Below are 16,908 nucleotides of genomic sequence, written 5' to 3' on the forward strand. Positions count from 1 at the left end.
GAATTTCAGAGCCCAAAAAAAGGCATCCACCGAAAAATTATGTAAACTTGGCCAAACACCAAGCAGGTCCTGGTTGTTGGAAAAAACCGAATCCAAGACACGCGACAACGCAAGGCACCAGAACAGCGCCAATCCGCTTGCTTTTGCTCCGCCGCGCAGAGGCCTATCGAGTGCGATCCTTTTCAATCTACCGATGCTTCTGTGCAGAGTCTCACAGCACCACGGAATGCGATGAGCGCGCCTTCTCGCCTGCGGTCTGGGTTCCAGTCAACCCCATATCCCGCCAACAGACGACGCACCGACTACGACGACGATGAACCACCAGCGATATCAAAGTTCATCTCGGCGGCCGCGTCGAACAGGATGGCGAAGCTTCCTACAGCCCCCGAAAGCGCAGCGCCCCGCAGCAGCACCGGCAACGCTCCAGTGATTCCTTTGACGCTTCTCGATGCACCACAACAACGCCTTTACGCCTTTGCTGTTTACGTCTTGCTGTGGGCATGGAAGCTTTACGACTGGCTACAGGTGATAGAGGATGGCAATGGCTCTGGGTGGCTGTTCATGAAATGGATCCTCATCGACTTTGTTTTTATATTCGGGCTTCCAGAGCTGCGGATTCCCTGGCTGGAGCTCTCCCAGCTGGTAGTGATTGGTGTTTTTGCGTCACATGTGGTTACTAACTATATGCTCATGTTCAATATTCCGGTACGCTGCTTCACATACACCGTTGGCTTTCCCAGCCCATGCGCTATTATACTAACTGAGAGCTAGCTTCCACTACAGCCTTGGCTCCTCGGCATTGCCAAAGTCCTCTACGATCGTGAGATCTCAGTTTCAGAGCACCACGTCAAGGTCTCCAACATTCTCAACAACAACTCCCTGATTATGGGCAAACAGATCATCAACATTCTTCCAGAAGGCTCTGCCGTCCTCAATCCCGACCATTCGCCCTTTTGCTTGTCAGGCAAAAGCCAAGTTGCCCTCCCAATCTACTTCAACGCCACTGTACCCGTTGAAGTCGAATTCTTACGTCTCGATCTTGAGACCGGCAAGGAAGATATAATCAAGGTTTCGAGCAGAGAAATAAACAAGGTGGCCAAGTTGATTCGAGAAAACAACGCGGATCCAGATGCTGCTCCGTTCCAATGGATATACCCCGTGAAGAAGCCGGGTGTCTATCGATTGAACAAAGTGCTGGATGAATACAAGCTTGAGGTTCAGAGGCCGATTAGGGATACGTATGTGGTGCCTTGTCCACAGGCCAGGATTCAGACCGCCGAGTCCTCGGATCGATGCATTCGCGACTTGTCCAACCTATCGCTCGATGTTGTTGGAACACCGCCACTAAAGATACAATATTCGCGATCGATCAATGGGAAGAACCATGCCTTCCACTTTCAAAGCTTGCAGCCTGAAGGGTTCACCTCACCACTCATCAGCACCTCCGGTCTGGGCTTCGACAATAGCGATGACGTTTCTTGGGTCAAACCTCAGAAGGTAACAGTGAAACTAAATGAGTCCATGGCCACCGCTGGAGAATGGGAATATTCAGTAGAAGAGGTTTACGACGCATTCGGCAATGTCGTCAAATATGCGGATGCAAATGAAGAACTGGACTCACCAAAAACAAAATGGCTCTCTCAACGATTTTCCGTCAAGGAGCGGCCCAAGATTCGCATGCAGGGCTGCGATCTGAGAAACCCCCTTAGAGTAGCCAAGGGTCGCGCCGCCAAGCTGCCCATCAGTTTTGGTCTCACTGGCCGCGTGGAGGATACTTCTCATAAAATCACTTGGCAATTCTCACCCATCGATTCGATCACGAATAGCGGCGATCACGGCGATCAGGTATCAATTGGAAGGCATTCTGCGAAGAATTCAATGGACAAGCCGCTGGTTTCAGAACCTGGTCTCTACACGCTAAAGTCTGTTTCGAGCGGATCTTGCGAGGGCGAAGTAGATGAACCTTCTTCTTGCTTGCTGTTGAATCCGCTGGAGCCGCATTTGTCTATCCGGACGGAAGAAATAGCGGACAAATGTGCTGGCAACTCTGTTGGTCTTCGCGTCGATCTCGATCTCGTCGGCACACCCCCATTCACCGTGCGATACGATGTCATCTCCGATGGCCATGTTGAGAAACAAGCCCATCGCGTAGATGCCTTGAGGTCTCAGATTGAGCTCGTTCCTCGCAAAGCTGGGCGCTACAAGTACATCTTTAGGTCTATTGACGATGACGTCTACACCGGGTTGCCTTTGACAGGCGAAGACAAAGTCCTGGAGCAGGTGGTCAAGCCGGCTGCATCCGCATATATCTCGAATCGTGAGAAGACAATTAGCGCATGTCTCGAATCTGAGGTGGATGTGGATGTTGTGCTTGCCGGAGAGCCACCGTTCAGCCTGGAGTGGGAAATCATTCACGATGGCAAACGCAAGCCCGCGCGTGCAACAGATATCAAGGACTCACACTTTAAGATCAAGACATCATCACTTACTAAGGGTGGAGACTATATTCTTGCTCTTAGCAGTGTTCAGGATCAACGCGGATGCCGAACTTTCTTGCAAGACCAGATGAAGATTTCTGTGCGTCGCCAGCGGCCACGGGGTGCCTTTGGATTGATTGAGCAGAAGAACAGCATAATGGCTGTTGAGGACACCGCTCTTCGCCTGCCACTTCGTCTCCAAGGTGAAGGACCGTGGACCGTTTCCTATCGAAACTTGGATGGACCTTCGGACATTATCACTAAGACGATAAACGGACCGAATGACTACCTTTTGGTTCGGTCACGAGGAACTTACGAGCTCCTTGATATCGTTGACAAGCAATGTCCTGGAGTTATTGAGCCTACAGCCTCTAAATTCGAGGTAGACTGGTTCCCCCGGCCAGAGATATCCGTTGTCACATCCAACAGCATCACGTCGTCTAAATCTGGCGTGTTTGTTAAACAAGAAATCTGCGAAGGCGATATCGATGGCTTCGAAATCAGCCTCAAAGGTGAGTTTATATTCCCAAGGAATAGAAGTGTCCCACAATTGCGCAATATGCTAACTTTATTCACATAGGATCGGCTCCATACCACGTTGAATATGAAGTTAGACACAAGCCAGCGCAGGGTGCTATTTCCCTCAGCCAAAGACGCTTTGATGCTGCTTTGTCTAAGGCGGCTGTTGCTATGGACACATCCAAAGCTGGCGACTATACTTATAAGTTTTCTGAACTGGCAGATAACCTCTACAACAGCGATAAGCACTTCACTCCTTTGCTCGTTCAGCAGCACGTAAATGCCAAGCCAACGGCCGCTTTTGCTAAGCCAGGTCAAACATTCAAGTACTGCCTGGAAGAGCAAGAGCAAGAAGATGTGATCCCTATCACACTTACAGGTGTTCCACCCTTCTACGTCGAAGTGGAAATCAAGCATCAGGTTGGATCTACTCCGGAGACCTATCGAATTCCTGCAATTCAGACCAACAATTATGGCATGTCAATTCCACGCCAGCATCTTCGTCTAGGCAACCAGCAGTTGCTCCTTCGTACTGTCCGAGATGCGCGAGGCTGTCAGAGGAAATATGATGTTGGTGGGCCATCTATACAAATTCAGCTGTACGATGCCCCCTCAATATATCCATTGGAATCACGCAAAGATTACTGCATCGGCGAGCGTATCGCGTACACCTTGTCTGGTACGCCGCCATTTGACATTGCTTACGACTTTAATGGCCAATGGAACGCAAAATCGCATACGACTAGCTTTAGGCGTATTGCCGAGAAGCCTGGCGAGTTTACTATTACCAGCATCTCTGACAAGGCCAGCGAATGTCGCGCTTCTGTGAATCTTCCTGTAACTATCCACCCGCTACCTAGCGTGCAGATTAGCCGTGGTAAGATGTCTCGGGTAGATATCCATGAAGGAAACGAGGTGGATATTCTCTTCGAATTCTGGGGCTCTCCTCCGTTCGAATTCACCTATACACGAAGCAGCAATGCCAAGAAGGGACAGCGAAGCGTCATCCTCGAGACTAGACATGACATCTCGTATGAACACAGCAAGGTTGTCAAGGCTAGCCAGGAGGGTACGTATGAAGTTGTTGCAATCAAGGACAAGTTCTGCTCCTTCTCAACGCAACAGGTGGATCACAAGAAGCCGCGGTAAAGGGCAGGTGAAGTTATCATAGACTGGGGAGAGAGAAGAAGGAGAAGAAGAAAAAAAGATATACGTGCTACGACAAATCAAAGATATGGAATGAAGCAATAGGGGAGAGAGAAAAGAGAGAAATAATCTTGTAAGACATTGAACGGTTAAAGGGGGGAAGAGACTGGATTGTAGGGAATGGGATAAATTTATGTACATATGCACTTATACCATGGCATGGCGTTTTTGAGTAAGGAAGAAACCAGGTTATGCACTGGAAAGTTTATAGTTGTTTTGTTCTTGAACCAAGTGTTTTGTGTTGTGTTCTCTGGAGTAATGCTTCTCTTATGCTGGAGAAGACTTGTAATAGGTTTAACTAATGTAGTGCGCTGTCTAAGCTGGACCTTTTCTTCTTTAAATGTACAAAGTGCTATATCCAAAATGTGATCTATATACAAGTATAGATTCAAGAATTACTCTTCCTCCTCAGCCACCTCAATCTTTTTGATCATATCCCCTCCAGCTCTTGCAATCTCTAGCAGGACTGCCTTGCGGTTCACCTCAACTTGATCACCGTCACCTCCGACAGAGTGGAAGTTGTATGGCAAGCCCGCTCTAAACTTTTGCTTCTGCAGTCGAGGGTTCCAAAGAGCCGCCACCACGGCGTCATCCGCGCCGCCCCGGAAGAACAGCAGCGAGTCTTCATACACGCGCTCCAGCTCCTCCATGAAGACGTCTGTCGGGTGTGCCCTGATGGGGAGCGGGACGGATGCGGTGAGAGCGTCGAGGTTTTTGAATTGGGAGTGCTTCCGTCCGCTGGACTCGACGGCTGTTTCGCGGATAATGTTTTTGATGGCCTTGGAGGAGAGGTGGAAGAGGACGTCGTAGTCTTGGAGGGAGGTCTCGAACAGAAGAGATGGGTCGAGGTGGATGCCCTTTTCTCGGACGAGCTTGCAGGCTGCTTTGGCGAGATGTGTCATGCGGGAGGCAACCAGTTTTGATGGTCCGTTGCGAGTGTATGCAAGGCCAGATCGATCGTTGGATGTGGCCACAAATAGGACCTTGTCGTTCATGTTGGGATCTCGTTTTCTCCAGGTTTGAAGGTCATGGCGAACGGAGGATCGATCGTCTTCGGAAAGATCTTCCGCCGTGTCGACAATCAAGGCCTCGTCACGCCAATCCCATTTGGAAAGAAAGAATAGTGTTCGCAGCAGACCCGTGATGACGGAAGTGGGCTGCCTCCAGGGGTATGGCTGGAGGAATGCGTGAAGAACGAACAGCTCAACGAGCTCTTCGCGGATATGGCCAGTCAGCTTGTGGCTATTGAACCAATGCTTGACTAGTCGGATGGTTGGCGAGAGAGGAGGGAAACGGGTGCAGAAAGTTGCAATGGTCTGAGTGTGGAGCGGAAGAGCATTGTACAGCCAGTTGAGCTTTTCAAAGGCTTCTTCGGCTTCCTCGCGAATGCGGGGCTCAAGAGTCTTGTTTTTGACTTGTCGCTCAAGGAGCTTCTCTTCCAGATCGCAGTGTATCCTTAGACGGAATGCGGCTCCGTTCTCATATATGATGTCGAGATAGGCCAAGCTTTCAATACCAAGTTCTTTGTTCTCGCGACCCAGATATGTGGTGGTTTTCTCGTTTGCCTTTGTGAGTCGTCTATCAATATCGATTAGGAATTCGACCTTTGCTTCTTGTATAGCGGTAAGGTTCTCGGGCCATTTGCTTGACGCTTCAAAGTACAAGTTGACGTCCATAAGCTCGATCGATCCTTTATGATATCCCATCAACGGTGGTTCAATGGATGCGTAGCGCGCTGAAGACGAAGTAGGTGAAAGCTGTTTGATCTGCAAGGGCAGTTCCTCCAGGTTGCGAATGTCTCTCTCGAAGTTTTGGAATGCCTGTCGGGCTAAATCGAAAGCAGATTTATCAAGATGAGATAGGTTGATAATGGAAGAAAAGGCTCCTCCTACGGTTGTAACTTGGTCTTTGGTGATCTTCAAGTGACGCTGTAGGGTGTAATGTGTAATCTCCTCGCAAATTTGCAGCGGAAGCTTGCTGGACCACTCGATACACTCGAGAATACTACCATCCTTGAATCGTCGCAATTCAGCCTTGTCGCCCCAAAACTGTCGAAACCTCGCAGCTTCTTTCTGCTCCTCGGCAGGTGGGCCGAATTCCATCTGTCTCGACATGTGAACAGGGTCAAAAACAACGCCCATGAGAGCGCGCGTGGCGTCCTTGACTGGGTGCTTGGCTAGCGACCAATGTCCTCTGGGTGGCAGCTGGAATTGCACAAGCTGTGCTCGGTTGCCATACGCTCGTTTGAGGTGCTTGTGCGCTTCTAGACAAAAGTTCGTCATGGCACTCCTGCGGTCTGCAGATTCGGAGAATTTGCCAATACTAGAGCTCTGGATCTCAAAAACAACATCGAATGTCTGAAAGGGAATATCGGCTTTGATAATAAATGTTGGGTCGAATTTATCGGCCATCGCATCGGCGAGAAGTTCCGTAGTAGACTTTGCGTAACTTTGCAGCATGCTGGCTGACCAAGGCGTCATTTTGAACAAGAGGTTGAGTTGTCTGGTCGGGTCAAACATGACAGGACCAGGCTCTCGAACGGCATCTGCAGAAACAGTAGAAGAGGCAAAAGTATACGGTTTCTTGCTGAGGTCGGTAGTCGACAAAAAGTGAAGGGCTGCCTTGAAAAGCTCTGTGCTGCTGAGGGAGGTTGATAAAGCTGCTTGCCCATTTCTACCACCCATTTGTAGGAGCAAAGCAATCATTGTCGCCCACTCAAAATGTCCGAATCCCCCCCTGAGAGATGGCGCTGCCGAAGCCGCGCTGTTGAAGCCACGTCCGGCCGAGAACACAAGCATCGGCAAAAGCAGGACACTCCTTTCTCATGTGAGTAAGGAGCCGTAAGTATGGAATGAAAGTTCTCTCGGCGTTCAAGGTGGAATTGTAAAAAGGCGTTGCCGCCTGTGCTTCCTTCTTTTCATCTGCCTCGCCCAGTCGGTTATTGTTCGACTTTGGCGTCACCTTGGACCAGGGGAACAGGTCATCGGGAGCACAAGGAATAAGTTTGATGCTATAAGATGCCTTCTTGGACTTCTTCTTCGCTTCTCGCTCTTCGCTTCCATCGCTCGAAGCTTTTGGTCGGAGGACAACAATCGGCAATAGAGGGTTTTCGTTCAAGCTCTCGAAGCTCAGGTCCAGTTCTTGCGCAAATTCCTTTCGCACGCGCGCGGCAATGTACGCAATGTAGTAGGCTCGACGGTAAAAGTATCGCATGTTCGTGTAGTCCTTTTCTTGGAAGAGTGACGCCGGCATCTGGACGACCATATCAATGCCAAACTCGGACTGCGTCTTGATCATTGTCCGAGAAACGTAGCTTCCCACGACATTGCACTGTGACGGCGGCGAGTAAGAGACTTTGTATGGGGCGTCTTTTGCGGGCTTTGAGTCGGGGTATGGAATGACGATGCGATGCTCTTTTTCGAACTTGATGGTGGCCTCTGTGATCTGGACATGTCTCGTTAGGACTGCTTGGTAGCTCCAATTTGTCTCTAATTTCATAAAACTCACTGGCTTGGGATCATGGGGCTCAATTCCATCGATTATGCCTTTTAGCCGGTGCAATTGGCCATCAACGCCATGGAGTGCCTTCTTATAGTTGGGCTTGGCCTCCTTGAGAAGCTCATCTGTCTGCAGAACAAAGGTGCTTGCAGCTGTGACTCGGGCTGTGTTTCGGGATTCAAAGTCAATAAGTCCGGCATGGCGCAACCCGATGCTACCGTGGTCAGTCTTCCGGCGCTTTGAGCTTGATTCCATGATGTCGACAGGCAAGTGGTGCGCCCAATATCTTGATGTTGAGCTTGGTGTTGAGCAGCCTGCCTGTCGCATGGGAATTTTTTTTGCTGATAATATTGATAGTCGCGGGGCGATAAGCCAACGATAAGAAATAATTTCTGTAAAGGATCTAGCGTAGCGCAAGTGCATTCGAGTTGGGTTATGTAATCAGGCGCATGTTATGGAGCTACTACCATCTGCCTTCTGTTCACACAATTATGTTTCTGACAGCATCCAATTACCTTGTTGCGGTCGGAATAGTTGTTATGTGATACCTTGACTCGTGATATCGGTTTTTACCAAGCATTAGGCTATAAGCAGTATCAAAGCCTATTTACGACATGTTTCTCTTGCTGGCAACTTCATTGAATATTAGCACACAGCCGTTCTAGTGCTGGTCTGTATGGCGAAAGCACTAGTGAACTGGATCCTATTGTCAGGGAGACATTGAGATCTCCGATCCATTAGTGCATCAACAGTAGCTGCAGCGAATCTGGTGAAGCTGCGGCGCAACCAATTAGCCGGCTCATGGTCCATCAACACTGTAACCTTCTATTAGAGGGTCCCCTATCACTTCCAAATCTGTCATGATCATGCGTCTCTACTGAACCAAAGCGGAGGCAGAAGAAGTTACTTAATATGCTACACAGGCCACCGAAGCTCGTCTCTATTTCTTTATGTTTCTGCGCAATGCCTCTGTGAAGCTCTCTGCGCTGGAACCATGGCTTGGAGATTCCGGTTCTTGAACCAGGTGAGCTGGTGGTTTGGACTTCACGCTAACTAGTTGTTGCATCAAAACTTGGGTGTCATGTAACTCGGGTATCATATTTTAAGTGTTCGGCTTTATTAATTCTGGTTAGAATCAGTGAGGAGAATCAAGAGACAGTGGAACTCTAGAAGCACGGATATCTAAAAACCTACCGCCACCAACAGAGAAAAACTAATTCCCTCATCGCTATAACCCTCTACCCCCAAGGAAAGAAACGTGTGCAGTTGATAAACTTGATCACTAAATACGCAACTTCTCTCTGGTACCGCTGATACCACCACCAAAATGTCGTCCGGACGCTCCGTTCTTCTTAATACTGGCTACAAATTCCCAACTCTGGGCTTTGGCACCTGGCAATGTACCTCAGATGTCGTTGGCGATACCGTTTTCGAAGCACTCAAGGTTGGCTACCGGCACCTCGACCTCGCCAAGGCTTACGGAAACCAAGCCGGAGTTGGAGAGGGTATTAAGAGGGCGCTTGCAGAGATTCCCGGCCTGAAGCGCGAGGATATTTTCGTCACCAGCAAGCTATGGAATAACAGCCATCGGCCCGAGGATGTCGAGCCTACGCTTGATGACACTCTCCAAGAACTAGGACTTGATTACCTTGATGTGAGTATTTAAAAGATGTGATTGGGATGATTCTTGTTTTTTCGGTTTATAAAGCCTTGCCTAATCTTTCATGGTTCTCGTAGTTGTATCTCATTCATTGGCCGGTTGCTTTTGTCCCCGGCAAGGACCTCCTCCCACAAGATCCCCGCGCATGGATTCTTGATCAGGAAGTCTCGATTTGCCAGACTTGGAAAGGTATCATGCGAAAACCTTGTTGTGAAAGAACATTGACAAGTTGGTTGACCGTTTGTCTCTTTGCGATATAGCTATGACTGATTTACCTGAGAGCAAAGTTCGCTCTATTGGAGTTTCCAATTTTACAATCGAGCATGTAAGTTTGACAGCTCATTTGCAGTCTTGCTCTGCGTGTTTTCATGGTATTGATACAGCAATTATTGTGAATAGTTGAAGGCGATTAGCGACGACTCCGGCGTAGTCCCCGCCGTCAACCAGGTCGAACGACATCCCTTTAATCCTGATATTCCTCTTGTTGACTACTGCCAGAAGAAAGGCATCGTCATCACAGCCTTTTCCCCCTTTGGCAGGAACTACGGCACTTTGCCATTGATCATCGAAGAACCAGTGGTCAAGGGGATTGCGAAGCGTCTCTCAGAAGACCAGGGCAAGCCCATCTCTCCGGCACAAGTCCTTATCTCATGGTCCCAGCTTGATGGTCACGCCGTCATTCCCAAATCTTGTACGCCGGCGCGTATTCTTGAAAACTTCCAGGAGATTAAGCTTGATGAGGAGGCCATCCAGGAGCTTGCTAAGCTGGGTGAAACTCCACATCGGCGCTGTCTTCCCGGACCTGTATGTAAGTAGCAACTATCTCTGATCCTTCTGTACACGGAGCATGAGGGATCCAAATGCTTGTTGTATATGGGGAACAGTTCACTAATCTTTTAACTAGGGAACATTAATATTTTCGGAGACGAGAGTGAAAAGAATGCCACCAATCAGGTTGTTATAAAGTTATGAGGGTGCAGAGACTTTAATTAAGCGACCAATTAGGTTGAGCGAATTGAGCGCAAACTTGTAAAGGTGCGTTTTATCAGGAAATTACATGTATGCGTATCTCGGCAGCTGCCGATACCTGTATCCATAGTAGCAACCTTAAATTCACGCTTGCAAGCCGCCTTCATCTTGTGTGTCGTCGACGTGGAGTTGTACCGTTCACGGTGCTTCAAGCCGCCGTGATCCCCGACGTGGCAGATTGTAGGCAGCGCTCACGATACCTACTTTGTTCATTCGGCGATATAACATCAGCTCTGATTCTCGGCGTTCGTGGGTAACCGAAGTCCGCGAAAAAAATTAAGCTTATAAAGAGCGATACAGCGCTCCATTGAGAAGTATCGAAAAAAGCATCAAGATTGCGCCTCTCCATCAGCTCCCTTAGTACTTTCTTATAGAACCACTTTTTATCAGTACAGTCATCATGGCCATTGACCACACCACCGTCGTAGTCCCCGAGGACAAATTCCGGGAGTGCTTGTCATTCTATGTTAAAGCTCTTGAGCCGCTGGGATATCGAGTCGTCTATGAGTTTGGCGACAATGTCGTTGGACTTGGCTCGGAGTCTGACGCTTTGGAAAACTACAAGGTTGCCGACTTTTGGCTTTTTGGGGCGAAAGAGGCTGCCAAGGTACATGTTGCATTCCGCGCCGAAAGTAAGTGATCCTGCTAGATCTATGCTCCAGTATCCATCGCGTTATTAATGTTACAATAGATCGTTCTCTGGTAGATGCATTCCACGCGGCGGCGATCCTAAGCGGAGGGCAGGATAATGGGGCGCCGGGCGTGCGAGCGCACTACCATGCCAACTACTACGGCGCCTATGTACATGATGCGGCAGGCAACAATATCGAGGTTGTGTGCCATAAACCATAAGAGAGGCGTTTACAACAACTACATGTATATGCTGCCCTAAAGATGGCGGCGGCATTTTGAGCTAGTGAAGGCATTGAGGAGTAAAGTGTAGGTAGAATAGCACAATGCATTGTAAGCTGAAGAGATATATATTCATGCCAAAGCTCCTCTATACCGGCGAGAAAGGAGACCTAATACCTAGGTACGCAACACATGGTTCAAGATCCAACTGTCTGCATGCCTTGCCTTGACATCTGAATCCAACTGCGACAACCCAGCACTGCTGCTGGCATGAATTCAATCGACTTGACAAAACCCAAAATATCACCACAAACTCCCCGCAAGCACCGCCGGATGAACGTTTTAGATCGCGATGCTTCGGAACCGCATTCCGGGAAAAGTCATTGCCACCCGCTTGTGCCGACCGCCCTCAGAAACAACTGGGCTTGACTTCGGCTTCGGAACCCGGGCCTAAAATCTTCTAAGCCGGAACCTGGAGCCAGGCCTTCTAGCGCCAAGGTTCGTCCACGCTCGACGAAAAATATGCGGATGTCTGTCAAGGATCTGTCAGCTTTTGAGACGAGTTGAAGCGTACACTCAGAAATGACCAATGTATGGGTAAGCTGCTTGTATTCAATGTTTACAGGCAGTAGATGCCTACAAGTACATGTACTCGATCATATTTGCCCCATGGCATATACTCGGTACATGTAATCAAGATTTAATAATCTTTGACGGACAGTATCAAATGCTCCCTAATCACATTCATCATTATCACTGCTGCGTTACCACTGCCCTCCAAATCTCTCCACAGCCGCCGACCGTCCATATCCGACCCTTGCCCACGGAACCGTCCCGCTATTTACGCCTTGGTTCCAGCTTCTCCTCACTGCGGAGGGCCAAATACCCGAATTCTGTGGCCGCCAATGCGGAGAACTGGGTCTGCGGGCAGTGGCTTCGGGCATTGACGGCTAATGCACCGGCAGATTGAGACGCGCGACGATCCATAATAAGTGAAGGCATCACTGCTTTATATCCGCCAATCTTTCCGAATATCCAGTCTTTCTGAGACCTTTATTGTTTTCCCTTTTGCCCTTTCTTCCCTTTCCTTTCTGTATCTCGTTGTATCACTTTCTGCATAGCATCAAACGGTACATTCCACATCTCGTCAACCCCGCGAAACCGTCCATCCATTGCCCCTCCACGATGCCGTCTACAGCTTTGCGCCTGCGCACCCTCGGGGCCTTTGCGCGCCATGCGACAAACGTAAGCTCAGGAACCCTCATTTTGGATCGCAAACCCGTCAAAGTTGGAATTGGATCAGAAACTAAATCACGGCGTCCATGCTCAAGCCCTCCGCCGTCTTAACCAGATCCTTTTCTGCAACCGCCCGTCGAGCCGAGATCAACAAAGTGCTTCCCTCCGCTGCCGAGGCAATCAAGGACATGAAGGCCAATTCCACACTGCTGTGCGGTGGCTTTGGTCTTTGCGGCGTTCCCGACACTCTCATCGATGAGGTCCTCAAAAAGCCAGAAATCACCGGTCTGACAGCCGTGTCAAACAACGCCGGCACCGATGCCTCTGGCTTGGGCAAGCTTCTCAAGACGAAGCAGGTCAAGAAGATGATTGCCAGCTACATTGGCGAGAACAAGACATTCGAGACAATGTACCTGACCGGCGAAGTCGAGCTGGAGTTGACTCCTCAGGGAACTCTCGCCGAGCGGTGCGCGGCCGGCGGCAAGGGTATTCCTGCATTCTACACTCCTGCGGCCTTTGGCACCGTTGTCCAGACGGGCGATCTGCCGCTCAAGAACAAGCCTGACGGATCACCCGACGTCTACTCCTATCCCAAGGACGTCAAGGTTTTCAACGGAAAGCCCTATCTGCTGGAAGAGAGCATTGCTGGAGACTATGCCTTTGTCAAGGCTTACAAGGCCGACAAGCTCGGAAACTGCCAGTTCCGCCTGGCTGCCAACAACTTCAACGGCGCCATGGGCCGCAACGCCAAGATCACCATTGTTGAGGCCGAGCACATTGTCGAGCCAGGCGAGATTCCTCCCGAGGCGGTCCACCTCCCCGGCATCTACGTCAAGCGCGTCATCCAAAGCACCAGCCCCAAGAACATCGAAAAGTTCACCTGGGCCAAGGACGAGGCCGACCCCGCGGCAAAGGCTGCTCTGGGAACAGGCGAGACCGCGGCCAAGAGGGAGCGAATCGTGAAGCGTGCTGCCAAGGAGTTCAAGAACGGCATGTATGCCAACCTGGGTATCGGCATGCCCATGCTTGCCCCTGGCTTTGTCGGCCCCGAAGTTGAGGTCCAGCTGCAGTCCGAGAACGGCATCCTCGGCCTTGGCCCGTATCCCAAGAAGGGCGAAGAAGACGCCGACCTGATCAACGCTGGTAAGGAGACGGTCACTCTCAAGCCCGGTGCTGCCGTCTTCGGTAGTGAGGAGAGTTTCGGCATGATCCGCAGCGGCAGAATCAACTTGACGATCCTTGGTGCCATGCAAGTCAGCGCAACTGGCGATCTCGCCAACTGGATGCTGCCAGGCAAGGTCAAGGGCTTTGGCGGTGCCATGGATCTCGTGAGCAACCCCAGCGCTACCAAGGTTGTCGTCACCATGGAGCACACCGACAAGAAGGGCAACCCCAAGATTGTGAAGCAGTGCGCGTTCCCACTGACTGGCCGGGCTTGCGTTTCAAGAATCATCACAGAGCTGGTAAGTCGCTACCCTCAGCTGCCTCATATCTTTATCCATGTAGACAACTAACATTTTGATTTTCTTTAGGCCGTTTTCGACGTCGATTTCGCCCACGGTCTGACCCTCATTGAGATTGCAGACGGAGTTACAGTAGAGGAGATCAAGAGCAAGACAGAAGCTCCCTTCACCGTTGCAGACGACCTGAAGAAGTTTTAAAATGGCTTGCAGGCGCGGCTTTGAAATGATGTAAATGTGTATTATCTTCTAATAACGGGGCATTTGATGTGGCAGTCTGGCTTTGAATACCAACAAAAAATGGCGGGCTGGATACATGTATTCTCCAAGATGCTGTGTAAAATAGCCGATCCGGAGAGCACCTTGACGAGGCGTTTGGGAGGAGATAGAATAGCGTTGTTTATCTAAAATTCCATGAAACATTTAAAATACAGTTTAAAAAAAGTTATAAGTTCATATCTTGTTCTTGGAAATGTAATTGAGATGTAGCAGCACTCAGATGATTCCGGATCTGCGATTTGCGACTTTGGGCGGCACCAGCCGACTTCTAAGCACAGCCACCCAGCCAACTTACGCACTGCTGACATATCCGCTCATAAACTTCAACTTCCAAATTTCATATCGACCTCAGCAGCCTCACAAAGTTTGATCGCATTGAAAATCTTTTAAACGTAATGTTTCATTTTCTCTTTTCAAAGTTCTTATGAATAAACTTCGATTTCATGTAGCAGCGCCATAATATCTCTCTCTTCCTTTCTGCTCTCTGCCTCTCAACGGCGCTGCGTACATAGCCATGAACAACTACGATCTGTCAACAGGCCAAGTCTTCCGAGAATGGACCATCCAGCGGCGGCTCAACGTCAGTTCAGACCGTGGCTGGTCCCGAAAGCGCCCATATCCCATTTTTAAGCCTCGCGGCGCCCGAGGTCCCCGGTCCTTGCTGGATATGTCGATTAATGTCATTGCCGACAATATTGGCGATGTATCGGAGGAGCTGCTTGGATCTCTTCCCATTCAGCTAGTGTGGCGCATCTGGCGCTTTTTAGAGGCAAGGTAGGTGGTTTTTTTTGTTTATATACATTTGATTACTTGAAACCATGAGTTGTGCAGTGGTTGGAGTCTTGGAGGAGTGACCGAGTGAGTTCATCATTTGCTAACATCTTAAACACCAGAGGCGTGTGCTTCCATGCATGGAAACTCTTCTCCACGATATTGCTTCGTGAGGATGACGAAAAGAGCCTTGGTCTGTATCGATTTCGGCAGCACATATGTCGACCCAGCGAAGAGCTTAAATGCTACATCCAGCCCTTGACTTCCTTTTCAACAGAGTTCATCACCCATCTCGTACTCAGCGGAGGATGTCACTTCTCTTCCCATGAGCTATTCTGTTTAACAGACATCAAGAACTTGGGCATTCTGGAGCTTATTCAACCGGCGGACGAGTTGGGCGATGTCTTTCCATCCGTCAATGATAGGGTTATCAGGGGCTGGACCGAGAGCGAAAATCCCTTTCCTTTACTTAGGATTTTGAGGATTTGGGGCGATCAAACGGTTACACAGAAATCCTTGCGCTGGGTCGCCAAATTTCCCTCCTTGGCGCTTTACGATGTCACGGGCGCGAGAGACGACTGGGCTTCTCCCTTTGACGATGCCGCTGAGGCCGGCTGGGAGGTTACCGACGTCTCCGGCAGACAGGACGGCACGTTACTACGAAATCTCATGCTGCTCGTTCCGGATACACACATTATCAAGACACAAGACTCGATTAAGAGCGTCGAAGCTGATTTGGTAACCCTCTGCAGCGACTCCCAATGCGCCATCAAATTTGTCCCAGGCCGAGAAGCGCCCCCTCTGTTAAACTATCTTACAGACACGGGCAAAAAATACATGCCCTCGTGGGATCCAGACGCGGCGTCAAGACAAGCAGGAGCTTGCCACGGCGTTGCTTTTGAGGCATGGGCTTTCTGGCTATACTCGTTCCTAGGACAGCTGAGCAGCAACATTGATATCGCGAGCCAGGGCCATTCAGTAGACCAGCAAGCTGTAGCTGGGCCGTTTGTTCTGCCATCACGGCCCATGGCGTGCTTGTTTCTGGGTCACAGTGGACGCGGAGGCATCACGTCCAAGCCAGCGTATGTGAGCCGCGGCCTGTTTTCAACGAAACGATTTACGTTTACCCGTCCGATGGACGCGAGCCGCTACACGACAGACGCATTTCAAGAAAAGCCGGTGACCAAAACAAGGTCGGCTTCAATATCATCAATCCAATCAAAATCATCGCTCAAGATGCGCAAGAGAAAGCAGCTGCATGACATGCTGCATTCGCTTTCTGGGTGAAGGGCAATACATGCTGATGAAGAAGCAGCTGTATCATAACCAACAATAGCGAGAGAAATTATGAAACTACGAATTTTACGAGTCCACCATTAAAATCCTGTTTCGAACAAACACCATAGCAGAAATGCCAGTAAGTTCATCAAGCCAAGTCATCGTGACGCCTGTTGAAAAGAAAAACAGGGTGATATAGGCCGTTTGTATGTGCCGCCGAAAAATTTTTCTCGCCCAAACGCAACCTCGAAAGGAAGTATAGGGAAAGAGGGTAAGCCAGCGGAAAACAATCATCTATCCTCCAGTTTCCCCTCCAAGCGCGTCCATATGGTTGTCGACACGCAGAGTGAATTTGAAGGAATATTTCTAGTAGGTTTCACTGAAGAAAAGAAAAAGAAAAAAGAAGAGGAAAGAAAAATTTCGGCTGCTTGGTTTTATGTGCCTGGGCGCTGGTGGAGCACGGCTGCATGTGGGTAGCCTCGGAAAAACTTGGCTGCGGCGTGTGCGAGCAGAGAGGCCCCATATAATATTTTTTGTTAGCCGTTTTGCTAAGAGTCAGCCTTGTGTGACTCACCAACTACAGAGCTCGAATTACGAATTACAGGGCTTCGCATGACAGTAGTACATATTTGTGGTAGATGCT

At 49.6% G+C, this 16,908-nt stretch overlaps 6 protein-coding genes across 6 annotated transcripts; 5 read left to right on the forward strand and 1 right to left on the reverse strand.

Moving 5' to 3' along the window:
- Nucleotides 1-23: 23 nt before the first annotated feature.
- TrAtP1_008114 (uncharacterized protein) lies at nt 24-4,402 on the forward strand. The gene is made up of 3 exons (XM_066113788.1): nt 24-705; nt 772-2,989; nt 3,058-4,402. Exons 1-3 carry the CDS (start codon nt 232-234, stop codon nt 4,143-4,145), a joined length of 3,780 nt encoding a protein of 1,259 aa, XP_065969876.1. The 5' UTR covers nt 24-231; the 3' UTR covers nt 4,146-4,402.
- A 33-nt stretch (nt 4,403-4,435) lies between these two features.
- Nucleotides 4,436-8,034, reverse strand: TrAtP1_008115 (uncharacterized protein). The gene is made up of 2 exons (XM_014086531.2): nt 7,710-8,034; nt 4,436-7,646 (listed from the first exon to the last, which is right to left on the reverse strand). The coding sequence occupies exon 2, from the start codon at nt 6,998-7,000 to the stop codon at nt 4,598-4,600; it is 2,403 nt and encodes an 800-aa protein (XP_013942006.2). The 5' UTR covers nt 7,001-7,646; nt 7,710-8,034; the 3' UTR covers nt 4,436-4,597.
- Nucleotides 8,035-8,205: 171 nt separating this feature from the next.
- TrAtP1_008116 (uncharacterized protein) lies at nt 8,206-10,483 on the forward strand. The gene is made up of 5 exons (XM_014086532.2): nt 8,206-9,354; nt 9,438-9,549; nt 9,621-9,685; nt 9,760-10,168; nt 10,265-10,483. The coding sequence occupies exons 1-5, from the start codon at nt 9,028-9,030 to the stop codon at nt 10,330-10,332; spliced, it is 981 nt and encodes a 326-aa protein (XP_013942007.1). The 5' UTR covers nt 8,206-9,027; the 3' UTR covers nt 10,333-10,483.
- A 194-nt stretch (nt 10,484-10,677) lies between these two features.
- TrAtP1_008117 (uncharacterized protein) lies at nt 10,678-11,384 on the forward strand. The gene is made up of 2 exons (XM_014086466.2): nt 10,678-11,021; nt 11,081-11,384. The coding sequence occupies exons 1-2, from the start codon at nt 10,790-10,792 to the stop codon at nt 11,239-11,241; spliced, it is 393 nt and encodes a 130-aa protein (XP_013941941.1). The 5' UTR covers nt 10,678-10,789; the 3' UTR covers nt 11,242-11,384.
- On the forward strand, nt 11,385-14,406 carry TrAtP1_008118 (uncharacterized protein). The gene is made up of 3 exons (XM_014086463.2): nt 11,385-12,486; nt 12,573-13,940; nt 14,010-14,406. The coding sequence occupies exons 1-3, from the start codon at nt 12,427-12,429 to the stop codon at nt 14,136-14,138; spliced, it is 1,557 nt and encodes a 518-aa protein (XP_013941938.1). The 5' UTR covers nt 11,385-12,426; the 3' UTR covers nt 14,139-14,406.
- A 146-nt stretch (nt 14,407-14,552) lies between these two features.
- On the forward strand, nt 14,553-16,640 carry TrAtP1_008119 (uncharacterized protein). Its single transcript, XM_066113789.1, has 3 exons — nt 14,553-14,990; nt 15,110-16,404; nt 16,455-16,640. Exons 1-2 carry the CDS (start codon nt 14,731-14,733, stop codon nt 16,272-16,274), a joined length of 1,425 nt encoding a protein of 474 aa, XP_065969877.1. The 5' UTR covers nt 14,553-14,730; the 3' UTR covers nt 16,275-16,404; nt 16,455-16,640.
- Nucleotides 16,641-16,908: the final 268 nt, after the last annotated feature.

Source organism: Trichoderma atroviride, chromosome 4, assembly GCF_020647795.1.
Source record: "Trichoderma atroviride chromosome 4, complete sequence".
Lineage (NCBI taxonomy): Eukaryota > Fungi > Ascomycota > Sordariomycetes > Hypocreales > Hypocreaceae > Trichoderma > Trichoderma atroviride.